At 47.7% G+C, this 14,768-nt stretch overlaps 1 protein-coding gene across 2 annotated transcripts in view; it reads right to left on the bottom strand.

Annotated features, from left to right (window-relative positions):
* The window catches only part of RGS22 (regulator of G protein signaling 22), a 1,652,097-nt gene that overhangs the window by 531,516 nt on the left and 1,105,813 nt on the right, over positions 1 to 14,768 (bottom strand). For both annotated transcript variants that reach the window (XM_078686958.1, XM_078686959.1), the window contains exon 15: positions 995 to 1,189. In XM_078686958.1, coding sequence (XP_078543084.1) covers positions 995 to 1,189 — 195 coding nt within the window. The remainder of the gene's footprint in view (positions 1 to 994; positions 1,190 to 14,768) is intronic.

The following is a 14,768-nucleotide window of genomic DNA, read 5'->3' as shown; positions in this document are numbered from 1 at the left end:
TTGTCTTGAAAAGGATGCCGATCGGCACGTCAGGGAGGGAGGCAACGTCCACTCCTCATTGTCTTTCAGAAGCAAACAACATGATTTGAAAACCTGTGGCGCAATGGAAATTTAAGATAATTCAATAAATGCTAAATGTATCATATCTGTGTGAAATGATTTTGCTTTTAATAATTATGTTATTTTGATCCCCATTGTATGAATTAGAAAAACAAAACTATGCTTCTAAAACAGAGGTGACTGTATTCCAGCTTACGGATGCATAACTAGGAGTGAATTTGGTTGCTGTTTAAACTTACCTGAAATGAGAATGGATGAGTAGTGACAGCTTGCTTAATATGTCGAAAGTAGTTCAACATTCTTACCAGTGAAAAATGTCATCTTCTGATAGCAGTTCTAGTTCTAATGGAGTAACTTAATATAGTGCTGGGGTCTACCGAAAGATAGCAACATTATTGTATATACTTTTACATTAAAACTGGTGGTCTGAATAGATGTGATGATATAGGCAACATTACCTGTAATTGCAACAAAAACTTCAATAAATAAGGTTGTTTAAAAAAAAGAAGTGTTACGCCGGCAAATAAGCATTTTTTATTACAGAAACTAGCCCCCAAAGCAGGTTTTTTTTTAATTGGTGTGTGAGTGCCATGTTTTACAGGAGTGGCATTGCCAACATGAACTGTTAGGTTCTCGGTCTGTACATAAGATGGGAGACCAAAGGGTTGCTGAACTGGGCATCTGCCGAGTTTTGGAGGATGTCCAACTTCCACCAAACCCTAAATGATTCCAAACTCGGTAATTAACCAAAAATATATATCTGAACTGTCAGATTAATGTTACATTTAGATTCTCAGTGAAGTTGAAAATTACGCTCCTAATGCAGCTATTTTATGAGAATGTTTAAATCTTATTTTAGGTTCCCCAAATAAAAATAAAAATACATCACTCTAACATACAAGTTTTTCAAGACAACAAACCACTGATACTGAACCTTTTCAAATGCATTTCTATGTGATTGTATCATCAGTATCCATGGGTTCATTAGAAGATTGAGGATGTATTCTTCTGCCAAGTCAAAGAGATCTTCAAACGGCGGGTTTAGTTTCTGATAAATCTCTCGTTTTACACACTGCTCTACTCCAATGTCCCACGCTGAACCAGGAGCAAGGTACGTGGCGAAGAGCAACTAAAAAAAATAGAAAGGAACAGCAAGTATTACATACACCCTGTGCAAGTCGATCTTTACTGATTTAACGTAGAATAAATTTACACAACCAGTATATTTATATATATATTTATATATATATATATATATATATATATATATATATATATATGCACGTCCTCGTACTTCACCAGTACCTCGCACTCCACACAGACAATAACGCTCAGTACTCCGTCTGTCTCGTCAACATGGTTTTTTAATGCTATTAAACCATAAGCCAAAATTACGAAAACCCTACGCGTTTCGGCGGGTAACATCCTTGCTCATATAGATATATATATCACAAGAAGAGAATGTTATTTCACATACACCTATGAAGTACAGATAACATCCAAAGGAAGCCGTAGATTGTGTCTGATTTAGTTTCCTCCAACTATTAGTCTAAGCATGAGAGTGCATTTAGATAAGGATAGCCCTAAACTACACTAAATAGTTTCACATCCGCCCCTTGTTATAATTAACCTGTTTGTGTAAGCTTAGAAAAACTGTAACATTCAAATTTCAGTCAGGGCAACGGTGGCAGTTAAAAAAACATCTCTGACTTTAACTATTTCCTGTTTGTTTAATCGGCTGTCTTTTCGGTTAGAGCTGAACAATCTAATTGCAAATGGGTCCCTTTGTTAGCTCTACATTACCTTTACCTTGCAAGTAGTACCTGGAAAATTCTCTGACATCTACCGGAAGGATGCGGTTTGTTTTAACCAAGCAAAGCCTGTTTTGTCTAAACTCTTGACTGCCTAACTACATAATAAAATATTGTTCTTTTATTTGTACTACAATCAAAAAATGTAATCCAGTTTTCCACTATGGGTCTGATTATGAATATTGGGAGCAGATGCACCAGAGCCAAAATCAATGAATCTGGCCATTAATTCCTTCCTTGTACTGTTAATAGGGGTGGAGCTGGCATAGCGAGTCTACTCGGAGGTCCACGGAGTTGGGAACAAACTCCGTGGAACTCCGCTCCGCCACCCGCCTCCACCCCCTCTATTAGGAATTAATTAGACATTAATTACAACTAAAACAAAAACCACATACCTGTACTGCAGTGCCCCCAGGCTGCCCTCCTCCTCTTCCTCGCCATCTCTGGGTGATCACTGCAAAAACTGCGCATGCCCACGCACTTCTTGCATGAAATGTGCGTGAGCACGCACATCCGCAGATTTCGCAATGATCACCAAGAGACGGTGAGGAAGAGGAGGAGGGCAGCCCAGGGACGCCGCAGTACAAGTAAGTGGTTTTTGTTTTAATTAATGTTTAATTAATTGTTAATAGGTGGAGGCAGGGGCTAGCCAACGCTGCTCCGCTGTGAAGTGTGCGGAGATTTGCCTTCTCTGCGGAAAGCAGAGTAAGCATATCGCCACACACTCTGCGGGCAGAGCGGAGTTCTACGCCCGTGTCTAATATATTACTAAAATATATTATATGAGAATCAAGGCATGAGGGGGCTAGGGGCAGTGGCAAGGAGAGCTGTGCAAATTGTATGCAGTGCAGCAGCCAAAAATGCTGCGCTACGATACGAGACTGTGAGGGACCAGGAGTGCGCAAAATCTACAGAGATTTGGCACTCTCCTTCCCTCCCCTAGCGCCGGCACACAATTTTGCTGCAGTGCACCCTACACACACTGTTGTGCCAGAGTGCCCAGGTGTGTGCACGAGTTTAGCATATGTTTTGTACTGGAAGGATTGCCCTCCAGTACAAAATACTATGCCTAGACAAGTTTTGAATTGTTTCCTAATTTGTATGTGTGCTGTACAGTTCAGCACACATGCAAAGTCGGAAAAGAAAGGAGAAATAAAAAAAAAAGATTTTCACGCTTGCTTTCAAAAGATGTTAATTTTTTACGCAAAACTTTTCTCAATTGTTTGGTAGAGTGCATTTTGCTTTAAAAAGCATGTATCGTTGAATGGGATTGCCCATGTAACGCCCCCTTGACGCTAAGTAATGCAAAGCAGGACTTCACGCTACTTTTAAGAAATTTCCAGCACAAAACAAGTTTTGCGCTGGAAAGTAAGTATCCCGGCGAACCACTACGGACGGGTAGGTCATTGACCTGGAAGAGGCGAGCTACTATAGTCTGTCTCATCACCCGAGTGAGCGCCGACGAGGCCCGACTTTCTAAAATAAGGGGTTGGGGTTAGGAACTCGTACTATAAGTTCCTCTCAGCGCAAGGACGCATCTACACCTAAAAGGTTAGGTACCACAGGTAGACAGGGCCCTTCTTTCCCTGATCCCTGTTCCTTTTTTCCTCATTTCACCTTTTTCTTGGTCCTGACGAAGCACCCTTGGATCCCTTATGGACCTACGAGAAGCGCGAAACATGTTGACAACTCAGTTTTTTTTTAATACACATTTGCACGGATCCTGCGAGCAGCGGGAAGATACTCATCCTCCCTCCATATTTGTTCCTAAGAGGAGCTCCAGCATCCACACTCTTTTTAACCTTACCACTCGGACCCCTGAATAAATATTGGTTCCAGGTACCGTCTGGTCATTTTAATTCACTCACGCACTTACCCCCCAGGCCCACACACCCACATGCACAACTGCTCTGCTCCTTCTAAGATCTCCGATAAAGAGCCCTCTTGCGGGGCCCGTTGAGGACAGCAGCACCCCCCCCCCCCCAAGGAGCAACGCCCGATGATGACGCATGATACTCGCAAGGGTGTGTGAGGGCACTACATCCAAAAGGAGGGATTCCCCCTTCATTCTTTATAACCTAACCTCATTGAGACTGACCACTCTCATATATCTCCCCCTTAACCATAATTTAATTGTAACTCTCTTGTGACCTTAGGAACAGCTACCCCCTAGTGTTTATAACTCTCCTTCCCTCGCCTAGCGCCGGCACACAATTTTGCTGCAGTGCACCCTGCACAAACTGTTGTGTCAGAGTGCCCAGGTGTGTGCACGAGTTTAGTATATGTTTTGTACTGGAAGGATTGCCTTCCAGTACAAAATATTATGCCTAGACAAGTTTTGAAACTTTTCCTAATTTGTATGTGTTGCAGTTCAGCACACATGCAAAGTCGGAGAGAAAGGAGAAATAAAACATTTCTCCCTTTCAATGCCTGCTTTCAAAAGATGTTAATTTTTGACGCATAACTTTTCTCAGTTGTTGGTAGATAGCGCTTTGCTTTAAAAAGCATGTATCGTTGAATGGGATTGCGCATGTAACGCCACCTTGACGCTAAGTAATGCAAAGCAGCACTACACACTACTTTTAAGAAATTTGCAGCACAAAATAAGTTTTGCGCTGGAAAGTAAGTATCCCGGCGAACCACTACGGACGGGTAGGTCATTGACCTGGAGGAGGCGATATACTATACTCTGTCTCAAAACAGAGAGAGAGAGAGAGAGTGTGTGTGTGTGTGCTTTTTAGTTCGAGTGTGCATATAAAAATCCGAGGCGAAATCTGACAACCAGTGCACCAATGCCGGTACTCTCCAATTAAAAGTATTACATTTCTCTCGAGAAGTGACGGTACTCTGCGTCTCAAAATAAAAAATTGCCGGTACTCCATACTGGACAGTACCAACCCATTTAAAGCACTGGGTGTAACAGCCCAAACACCCTCCCTGAAGCTACGCCCTGGTAACATATCAGGGCTCAACTGCAAAAGAGAACCATATTACACAGTTATCCGTTATGTTCATGCTCTCTATCGACAACAGTAATAAATAGCATGTTGAGCACCGAGGATATGTGTATGGATTTTATATTCTACTCATGTGTCATATGTAGAAGTTGTAAAGAATGATATTTTAACCAGAAGCAAGTCCCAAGTTGCTAAATCCATGCTGTGTATTCAGTGCTTAATTTGTAAAAGAAAGAGTGCAGGTGCCCGAATTTCTTTTTTTTCTTTTTAATTTTTTTATTTTATTTGTAGAAGTTTTGTGATACAAGTTACAACCAGTACAGCCATTTTTCAAACCCTCTCCCCCCTCTCACCTCCCCCCCGCAGGCCAGAAGTGCAGCGTCATATAGAACACTCTTCCACAGTTTTCACCTGAAGGTACACAGCCATTCAGCCAACAACCCTGTGATTAGGGCAGGCGGCGTTTTAAGGGCACTGTAGCATTGATACACACACAACCCAGATTGTAGAGCGACAGTAACCTGATTACCCATCTCCCAGACTCCATAAACAGTAACCTGATTACCCATTTCCCAGACTCCATAAACAGACACATGATCCAGTTGTCGCTGCAACACTTGCACTATCTAGCCTCCCCTTGGGATTCCTGCGTCCCCTCCTGCAGGTCTGAGGCTGCGCAGGTTGTTAGGTATGTTTGGTACAGACCCCAAAAGTTTCTTGGCCTACTGGTTGGGGGCAGCAGTTCGCTGTATAACTCAGATTGTGTACATGCATAAAGCATATCGTGAGTCCACCGCTTAACAGTCGGATTCGGGCCCCTCATCCAGCAGCATGCGACAACCCTGCGCGCTAGTAAGAGTCCCATGTCCGTTAACCTGCGGATTGCTTTTGGCAAGTTTTTGGTGTACCCTATCAAGGCCATCGCAGAGTCCGGAGGGACATCCACCTTGGTAATGGAGCTGAGTTCTGCAAAGATTTTTACCCAGAAATCATTAACATTTGGGCAATCCCACACTAAGTGGAGAAAGTCTGCGACCGGGAAATGACATCTGTCACATTCTGCCGAGGGTCTGAGACCATACCTGTGGAGTCTGGACGGTGTGTAGTATATCCTGTTAAGAAATTTAAAGTGAACAAGCCTGTGTCGCCCGTTCAGAGATATGCCCCGTGTGTTAGTGCAGCAGTATTTCCAAATGTCATCGCCCAGCGTCATTTGTAAGTCTACTTGCCAGGCCAGTCTCGCTTTAGTATACGTGTTTTCCCTGTGCGATATTGCTAAGGTGTAAAGGCGAGTGAGTAATTTTTGAGGGGTAGTAACCTTTGTAATGTACGCGAGTTCCTTAATCTCCGCTGGTTCCGCCATGTCCCCCCCTAGAAGTTCAGTGCAGGCATGCCTCACTCTGAAGAAGTGAAATCTCATCAGCGGGGAGGGGTTCTCCCGGGTAACCCGTGCCTGATCCCAAGTTTTCACCACCCCGTCACTGAATAAGTCCCCTGCAGTCTCAATCCCTAGTTGCCGCATCGCGTCAAGCACCCCCCTTTCGCGCAGAGGGGGCAGCCAGCGTACCCAATCAATAGGCATGCTGGGTGTGTATAGCAGCGCACCACTCTGCCTCTGCAGGAGGTTGTTCCACGCATGCATCGTAGCTGCCAGTGAATCTAGTATTCCCGTGCGCCGATCGACAGGTTCAAAGAGCAGGTGTGGATGGGATAGCGGGAGAGCAAATAAGGTCTCCATCTTCAGGTGAGGTATGTCTTTGTGCCCGTGTACCCAAGTGTGAAGGTGTGCTGCCTGAGCTACTCTGTAGTATAATTCCAGATCCGGAGCTCCGAGACCCCCCATACTGTACGGCAATGTAAGGAGCGACCACTTCGCTCGTGGTTGTCTGCCCGCCCAAGCCAGTCTCGTGAGCTCCTGCTGCAGCCTCTGAAAGAATGTTTTAGGGAGCACCATCGGTATGGCTGCGAATAAGAAAAGAAATCTGGGGAGCACTGCCATTTTCATGATAGCTATTCACCCGATGAGGGAGAGGGGAAGTTTACACCATGCTGTCACGTCATCTTCCAGCCTACTAAAGGCCGTGCCATAATTTGCTCGAAATAGGGTCTCAGAGTCCGTGTGGAGGTGAATCCCGAGATATCTGACCGTGTCAGTGGTCCAGGTGAGCGGGAATTCCATTGTCGTCAGTCGTGTCACTGGAGTCAATGGGAAGGCTAACGACTTCGACCAGTTGATTCTGAGGCCCGAGAGCACACCAAAGCGCACTAACTCTCGTAGTACAGACAATAAGTTGTTTTCTGGGTCTCTAACATAGAGCAGGGTGTCATCTGCATACATCGAGACCACTATCTTATAGTTAGGGAAGCAGATACCTTCATTGGCGTGGTATTCCCGGAGGGCGCATGCCAATGGTTCTGCCACCAACGTGTATAGCAGGGGAGAGAGTGGGCACCCCTGTCTCGTGCCTCTGGTGATAGGGAATGGGTCTGTCACTAGGTCATTAATCCGTAGCCGAGCTCGCGGTCCGTGGTACAATGCTCCTATCATTTGTAAAAATGGTTGACCAAGGCCCAGGCGCTGCAGCACCCGTCTCATGAAAGGCCACTCTACAGAGTCAAAGGCCTTCTCCATGTCGAGGAATACCGCAAACGCAGACCTGTCCTGTCGTGTATGTTGAATAGTGCCTAAGACAGTGCAGATATTGTATGTAAGGTTCCTGCTGGGGATAAAACCTGCTTGCTCCGGGGCAACCAGCTGAGGGGCCAGTAAGGCTAGTCTAGTCGCCAGGACCTTAGCGTAGAGTTTTGTGTCAACATTGAGGAGGGACAGGGGACGATACGAGCTACATACATCACTCGGCTTCCCAGGTTTCAGAATAGTGACTATTTGCGCCTCTCTAATCGAGTCAGGCATCTTGCCCTCCGCGCAAATTTCGTCAAACAGAGTCGACAAGTGTGGGATTAATTGCTCTGTGAAGGCTTTATAAAAGCCTGCCGTGAGACCATCCGAACCAGGCGCACTGCCAGATCTCATGCTCTTTAGGGCGTCGGTGATTTCATCTTTGTCAATCGGTTGCATTAGGAACTCCCTAGCTGAGTCAGGCAAACAGGGGAGGTCTATATGTCCCAGATAATCTTCGATTTCCTCATCCAGGTCCCCTCCCTGGGCTGTGTATAGAGTAGTGTAGTAGGTTTTAAAAGCGTGAGCTATGTCTGTAGGATCAGTCAGGGAGTCCCCCGTAGGTGATTGAACCGCAGTTATGACCTGGTGTTTCCTCCCTCCACCAATTAGCCTGGCTAAAAGCGTGCCAGGTCTGTCTCGTTCACCGTACGTCCTATCGGTAGCGTATTTTCCCAAATGTTTCACTTCCCTGTCTGCTTCTTCGTGATACTCTTCAAGCAACTGTTTAATTTCGGTGCATAAGTCGCAGTCTGCACTGTTTCTCTGCCATTCTTCCAAGGCACCCAGCTGTTTCTCTAGGGTTGCTAGTCGTGTGCGGATTGCCTTCAGGACTCCAGAGTGTTTGGAGATTGCAACCCCCCGAATATAAACTTTAAATGCCTCCCAGACAGTCTGGAAGCTGTCAACCGAGCCAACGTTGGTCTCGAAGAACATGTCAATGGCTTCGGCCATCTCCCCCCTGAAAATCGGGTCCAACAATGAATACGGTGGGAACCTCCACGTGAAAGGTGGGATGGACGCATGCTGGTTAACCAACTCCAGAATTACTGGAGAGTGATCTGAAAGGGTTCTGGGAAGGACTTCACAACTCCGTGATCATCCAGCTCTAGCCTCGGGGATCAGCCAGTAGTCAATTCTTGTGTGGATGTTATGGTAGGCTGAGTAATGGGTATACACCCCCTGCGTTGGGTTCAGGGAGCGCCAGGCATCGCAAAGTCCAAAACACGTCATAACCCCCTGCATTTCCACCGCAGCTGCAGCCGGTTTGCGGTACGGGCCAGCAGACCTGTCCAGTGTAGGGTCCAGAGTTAGGTTCATGTCTCCCCCCACCAGAGGTCGTCAGGGTGGTATTGTCTGAGTTTGGTTGCTAGTGTCTTGTAAAAATTGGGAGAGTCAAAGTTAGGACCGTATGTATTGACAGCTACAAGTGACGTTCCCCGACCCGTGCACCTAGATATTACGTAGCGGCCCTCTGGGTCAGATTCCAGTGTCTGTTGCGTGAGCCGGGATCTGGAATTCACCCATGTCATTACCCCCCTGGCATGTGTAGTGAAGCCTGAGGTCCTCCAGTCCCCTGAGATGTAATATTCTGCTGTCCATAGGGAGGTGTGTCTCCTGTATCAGGGCCAAGTCTATATTGTGTCTCTGCAAGTAGCTAAGTACCTTACGCACTTTTCTGTGATCATTGAGGCCGCGCACATTCCAAGTGCGCACCCTTATTGTGTCAGTACGTGCGTTATTCATGTCATTCGCCATTGTGGCAGATGCGTCACAGGTTTGCATGTTGGGTGTGTGCCGTCAGTATCTTCAAGTTGTGTTTCTTCTTCGTGCTCTGGAAGTGCTACGTCTTGTGCTATGCTGTGAGTACTAAGTAGCGCATAAGCTAAAGTGTCCAGTCTGGCGCTGTCTATAACTGGCCTAGCACCCCCCCGTCAAACGAAACCCCCCCTCCCACAGCAGACCTTCCCCAACTTGGCCCAGCTTGAATTTACTCCTCCCTCCCGAGTTCCCCAATTGTCCCATATAGATCCCAACAGGAACCCATGGTGCTGACAGCGCTGGGGCAGAGGTTGCCAGATTTAGAACAGGTAACATTTGAAATAATTGTAATCATAAGAGGGAAGAGGAATTTTGCGTCCATTCAGTTCCCCTGAATAGGTACCTCAATCATCATACCACTACTTTTCCTTTTAAACTACAGTTTGCACCCTCTTTATAATAAATTTGTCTTTTTTGGGTGCAACCCTGTTTTTAGACTTTTTGGCTTAGTAGCACTGTACTTCATCCCTCTGGACCAGTGCATTTTTCATTTCTGGACACTTCTACTCTTTCCAGAGGTTGCCTCGGGTGAGGCAGGCATATAGCACGTCGTTTGTCAACCCGATGAATATGCCATGACGCTAGAGAAGGGGCGGATAAAAGATACACCGCACTCATAACATCTCAGCGTCTATAAGGGTTTTCAACAAATAACCAATGGTTATTGTAGATACAAGTGTCCATTCCTTTGTATGATGATTGAACATTTGAAATAAAAGAGTTTCTGCTATCCGGAACCCCGCCTCTTCACCGATTACATGGCAATTAACGGCTGACCATATCCGATTGTCTGTATATGTAGGCGGGCTTCCTCTATCAGGACATAATCGTCTACCTCTCAATGACCGGCCACCCCCAAAATTGCCAGTCTAAATCAAGGGCGTCTGCCCAAAGCCCTCAGGTCGGCCGTGGCAAAGGAAATAGAGTCAAAAACATTATAACATTATCATGGAACAGTCTCACCATGTTTCGAAGTCTCAGGCCTCGCGTAGAAGACACTCAGGGTCCGCCTTCAGCGCTTTTTGCAAGATCAGGGAGACCAATGTTCAACGCTCTTCTCCGATTTCGTGCCAGCGGTCTGACGCAGGTCCTAGTCGCCCAAGGTGGTTCAGGGGTCACAACGCAATCATCCCTGCTCTTCCAAGCCACTGGTAGGGTCCTGTCGTCCGAGTGACCCCTAGGGCTGTTCCGTTGTTCTTTGGACCAAGTCTTGAGTACCTTTTGTAAGTCTTTCGGGTCAGTAAAAAAGTGGGAATGACCTTGTCGATTTATCCTCAGCTTTGCTGGATACAGCATGGCATAGTCCAGGCCAAAATCCCTGAGTTGTTGTTTGTACGGAGCGAAGTGACGCCGCTCTTCTTGCACCTTAGCAGTGAAGTCTGGATATAGGGAGATGTTGGAGCCCTCGAACTGCAGTTGACCCTTCTCCCTGGCCACTCGCAACGCCGAGCCTCTGTCTCTATAGTTTAGGAGTTTGGCTATTATGGGCCTTGGGGAGGCTCCCGGGCGCGGCCTCGGGCCCAGCATGCGGTGCGCCCTCTCTACTATAAACATAGGTGAAAACACTTCTTCACCCAGCAAAGTAGTCAGAAGCTTCTCGACAAAAAGCTCCATCTTACCCGTTTGGGTCGTTTCCGGGATTCCTGTGATTCGTATGTTGGATCTCCTGGAACGGGCTTCCAAATCCTCCGATTTGTCTTGAATCACCTGTAAAATCTTAGCCATGTGTTTGCGATCTTTATCTAGCTCCCATTTGTCCCTCCTCCACTTCGGTGATCCGTCGTTCGGACATGTCGAGGCGTTCCGCGTGTTTGTCGACCCCTTCAGACATCCTGTCCATACGGTATGTAAAAGCGTCAATCTTCGTCCCTATCGATGCCATGCTGTCTTGTAGGCCTTTTTCCATGCTAACTAGCAGCTCCTTAATGTCGGCGTAAAACGAGTTGTCTTGCGTTGTGGGAGGCTGACCAGTTTCTGGCTCTCTGGTGTCCGAGGCCTTATTGCGCCGCTGTTCGAATTGCAGTTTGGACTGCGTTTTATCACCTTTTCCCATCTTGCTGCGCCGCTTCTCCGCAAGTCCACTCCGCGTAGATCAGCTCCGGGGGAGGGGACGTCTCGACGGTCGTCGTGTCGCTGCAGCTTCCAAGACACTCAGGGTCCCCAGGACGCCTCCCCGCTGAGTGGCCGCCAACGTCTAGCAGGCGAGGCAGGTGCGACCAGGCCGCTATGGGGAGGGAGCCGCAGGGCAGGATCAGGCGGCGATCAACAAACCTGTCGCAAAGAGTCACTTAGGGCCTAGTATAGTGCAGCCTCCAGCTGGGTGTCTCCTTGTTATTGGTGAAGGAGGGGGCTTGGATGAGTCTTCACGGTCTGCTGCAGTGAGGCACGTCTGGCCCTGATGTATTTCCGATCGACTGCTGCCACTACGATATGCCTCGCCGGGTCCCACCGCAATGACCGCCCGTATGTGTTTCTAACGGTAATGGTGCCAAGCGGGTCTGCTGTCCTGGGGGGGGGGGGGGGATGGGCCGCACCGGGCGGGAACCAGCTCTCAGGCAGGAGAAGGGAAGGCCCCAGTAGGTCGCAGTCCAGGTCCGCGCAGTACCAATGCGCTGCGCCGTAGAGAGTCGCCACGACACCTGGACTACCCGGGTATGGCCCCCACTCCTGATTGCATGCTCCGTAGTGCACCTGTACGAGCACATGAGTCGTGCGGGCCGCCCGCTCTCCGACGTAACTTGGGGCCACAGAGTTCGTTGCAGGCGTCTCCTCCCTCCGCCCGGAGCTCACGGCAGGGTCCGGCACTCACCGCCGCCTCCGTCCGCAGTCTCGCTCGCCGGCGCGGAGTCCAAGTTCCCTGCCTCCGCAGTCACCGGCCGCGTGGCCCAGCGATCGCCCCACGTCGCGTGACACACTCCGGGGGCAGCACCACGCAAGGCCGCGGCTTTGGGGCCCTCACTCCCGCCGCGTCGGAGTTCTGTTTCTCCCTTCAGCAGTGTCGGGCGTCTCTCGTTGCGGGCGTCGAGGGTGCCAGTGGCGCCTAGGAGCTGTGTGCCGCCCTCGGCCGCCAGTAGTTGCCATTATATCAGGATTATTGTAGGATATTTTCAGGTGACTTAGCGGAGCTCTGCACTCAAGCGTCCGCCAGACGCTAGCAAGCTCCGCCCCCCGGTGCCCGAAGTTCTTCTCAAAGAATAGCTTTTAATGTCACTGCTATACTCCTCACAGGCACCAAAAGTTTGACCACATCTCACCTGCTTTTAAGAGTCTCAATTGGCTCCCAACAGAAGGAAGATGCATCTTCAAGACACTGCAAATCCTAAATATTTAGAAAACAAATTTGTGAAAGCAGGTAGAAATCAGGCCCTCAGGAGCTCCAACTCTCTCCTTCTCATCCCTCCTAAACTGAACAGAAAATCATCCCAGAGACGCTCTTTCTCAAGGAATGCTCCATGGATTTGGAACTCACTTCCTAAGGACCTCCACTGAAATCCTTCCAATACTTGTTTCAGACTGAACCTCAAATCACTACTGATGAAAAAAATATTTCAACTCGCTCCCCTGAACTTGATACACCAACAGGAACATTCAATACGGTTACCTGACCCAATGTAACATTTTAATATATCATCAATGCCTAAGAGGGATAATGTTGTACTATGTGTTACTTTTTGATTTACTTATATAATCTTGCACTGTTTTTTGTTTTATTTTTTTCTCCTCCCAGATATATTATGTCCACCTTGAATCCTCCTATTACTTGTCTTGTAAAGTGCTCTGATACCTTTGAGTGTAGATAATGCTATATAAAACTCTCAAATCTCCCATCACCTACTGTGTTTTTTATTCTCTTGAGACCACCGTTCTGGCAGCTTAGCCATGAAGTCTTTGCTTTTTGTAAGGTTTTGTCCTTCTGAAGAGGTTAATAGAAGGTGTTCCCCACTCTTCGAAGATGTTGTTTGAGACTTTGTCTTGCAGGATCCCACTTGTGGGGCTCTTTATAAAAGCAACTAAGAATGCCGGCTTGATTCATTGCCCCTGGAATGTGTACCACCTTTTGTATCCATTCCCTGGACATGACCATGTGCCATATTGTTTGTCCATCCTTGGAACGTGGTATCTGGTGCCTCGAGGTCGCTTTTATGTTTAAATTTGTTTATTGTGCTGCAAATTCACTTTACCCACTGGATTGGCGTCAATATTTGGCCCACCCAGCGCCTATACAGCCTTTAGTAATAAATCGGGTTATTGACATTAAAGAACAGATATAAGCAGTTAGGCGCATTTTCCGGGACCATAACAGTTGTGTCAAGTGCAGAAAAGAGAACTCCTGAAGACAGCTGGCGGCAGAGTACAATGCGTACAATATCGTTATGAGCCAGTTGTTATGCAGGCCAGGTCCATTTAAGGCTTCATAATGGTGTTCAGGAAAGAAAACAACAATTAAACACTTTACCCCAAACCCCTCCACTCCCCGAACTACCCACCCACCACCCCTGTTCCAGGTCCGAATGCCGTCAACTCGGGCTCCATCGTCTAGCTAGGTGACTCCGTTACGTCGCTTTGAGATAGTCGCAGCAGGCGCAGATATCTAGGACAGGTCACTTCCCTAAATTCCTTGGCTAAGAGCGTCAAGAAGGGTTGCCACAATTCTGGGCACTTTTCCCCCTCCCCCTTCGCAATTAAGGACAGCTTCTCCATTCCCAAGACACTCCAAAGACGGTGCAACCAACCCTGAAAGGTGGGAATGTGTGTGGTGTGCCAATAAGTGAGAACATTCTGCAGCGCGGAGCCCAGGGCTATGGCTATCAGTCTACCTCGATGGGAGCGTAGTGGATAGGTAATGGGATTAGGTGAACCCAGCAGCACATAGGCAGGGAATCTCGGAAGTGTTGTGTCAAAGTGTGAGTCCACCTCATCTAATACTTGTGTCCAATATCCCTGTAAGTGAGTACAGTCCCACAATAGGTGCACCAGTGTACCTCTCTCTCCACAGCCCCGCCAACACAGTGCATCACGCGTGCGGTCCATCTCATTGAGCTTCTCTGGGGTGTAGTACCAATATGTAGCGATTTTAGTGAGGGTGTCTGTCAAGCCCATATGATAGGCGGAATGACGGGCCCTGTAACAGATGCCTTCCCATTCTTTATTACTGAGTGTGCGTCCCAGGTTCCCTTCCCACCTCGCTCTCCCTGGATTGTGGACATGAGTGTATCTACCTAACAGCATGCGATATATGTCTGATATTAGTTTTCGATCAGACTTCCGCGAGATCAGCCAATACTCGTACTCACTGAGTCTGCGGTTTGCTCCGCCCCTAATATGTGCATGAAGTGCCCAGTGTCGCACTTGAAAATAGCGGAGGCGCTCCTCCTCGGGCAAGTCATATTCTCGTCGGAAGGCGTCAAAGGGATTAGCCCCTTCTGCTGCATATATGTG

This window comes from Lissotriton helveticus, chromosome 4_1 (assembly GCF_964261635.1).
Source record: "Lissotriton helveticus chromosome 4_1, aLisHel1.1, whole genome shotgun sequence".
NCBI lineage: Eukaryota > Metazoa > Chordata > Amphibia > Caudata > Salamandridae > Lissotriton > Lissotriton helveticus.
This window is presented reverse-complemented; position numbering and strand designations above follow the sequence as displayed.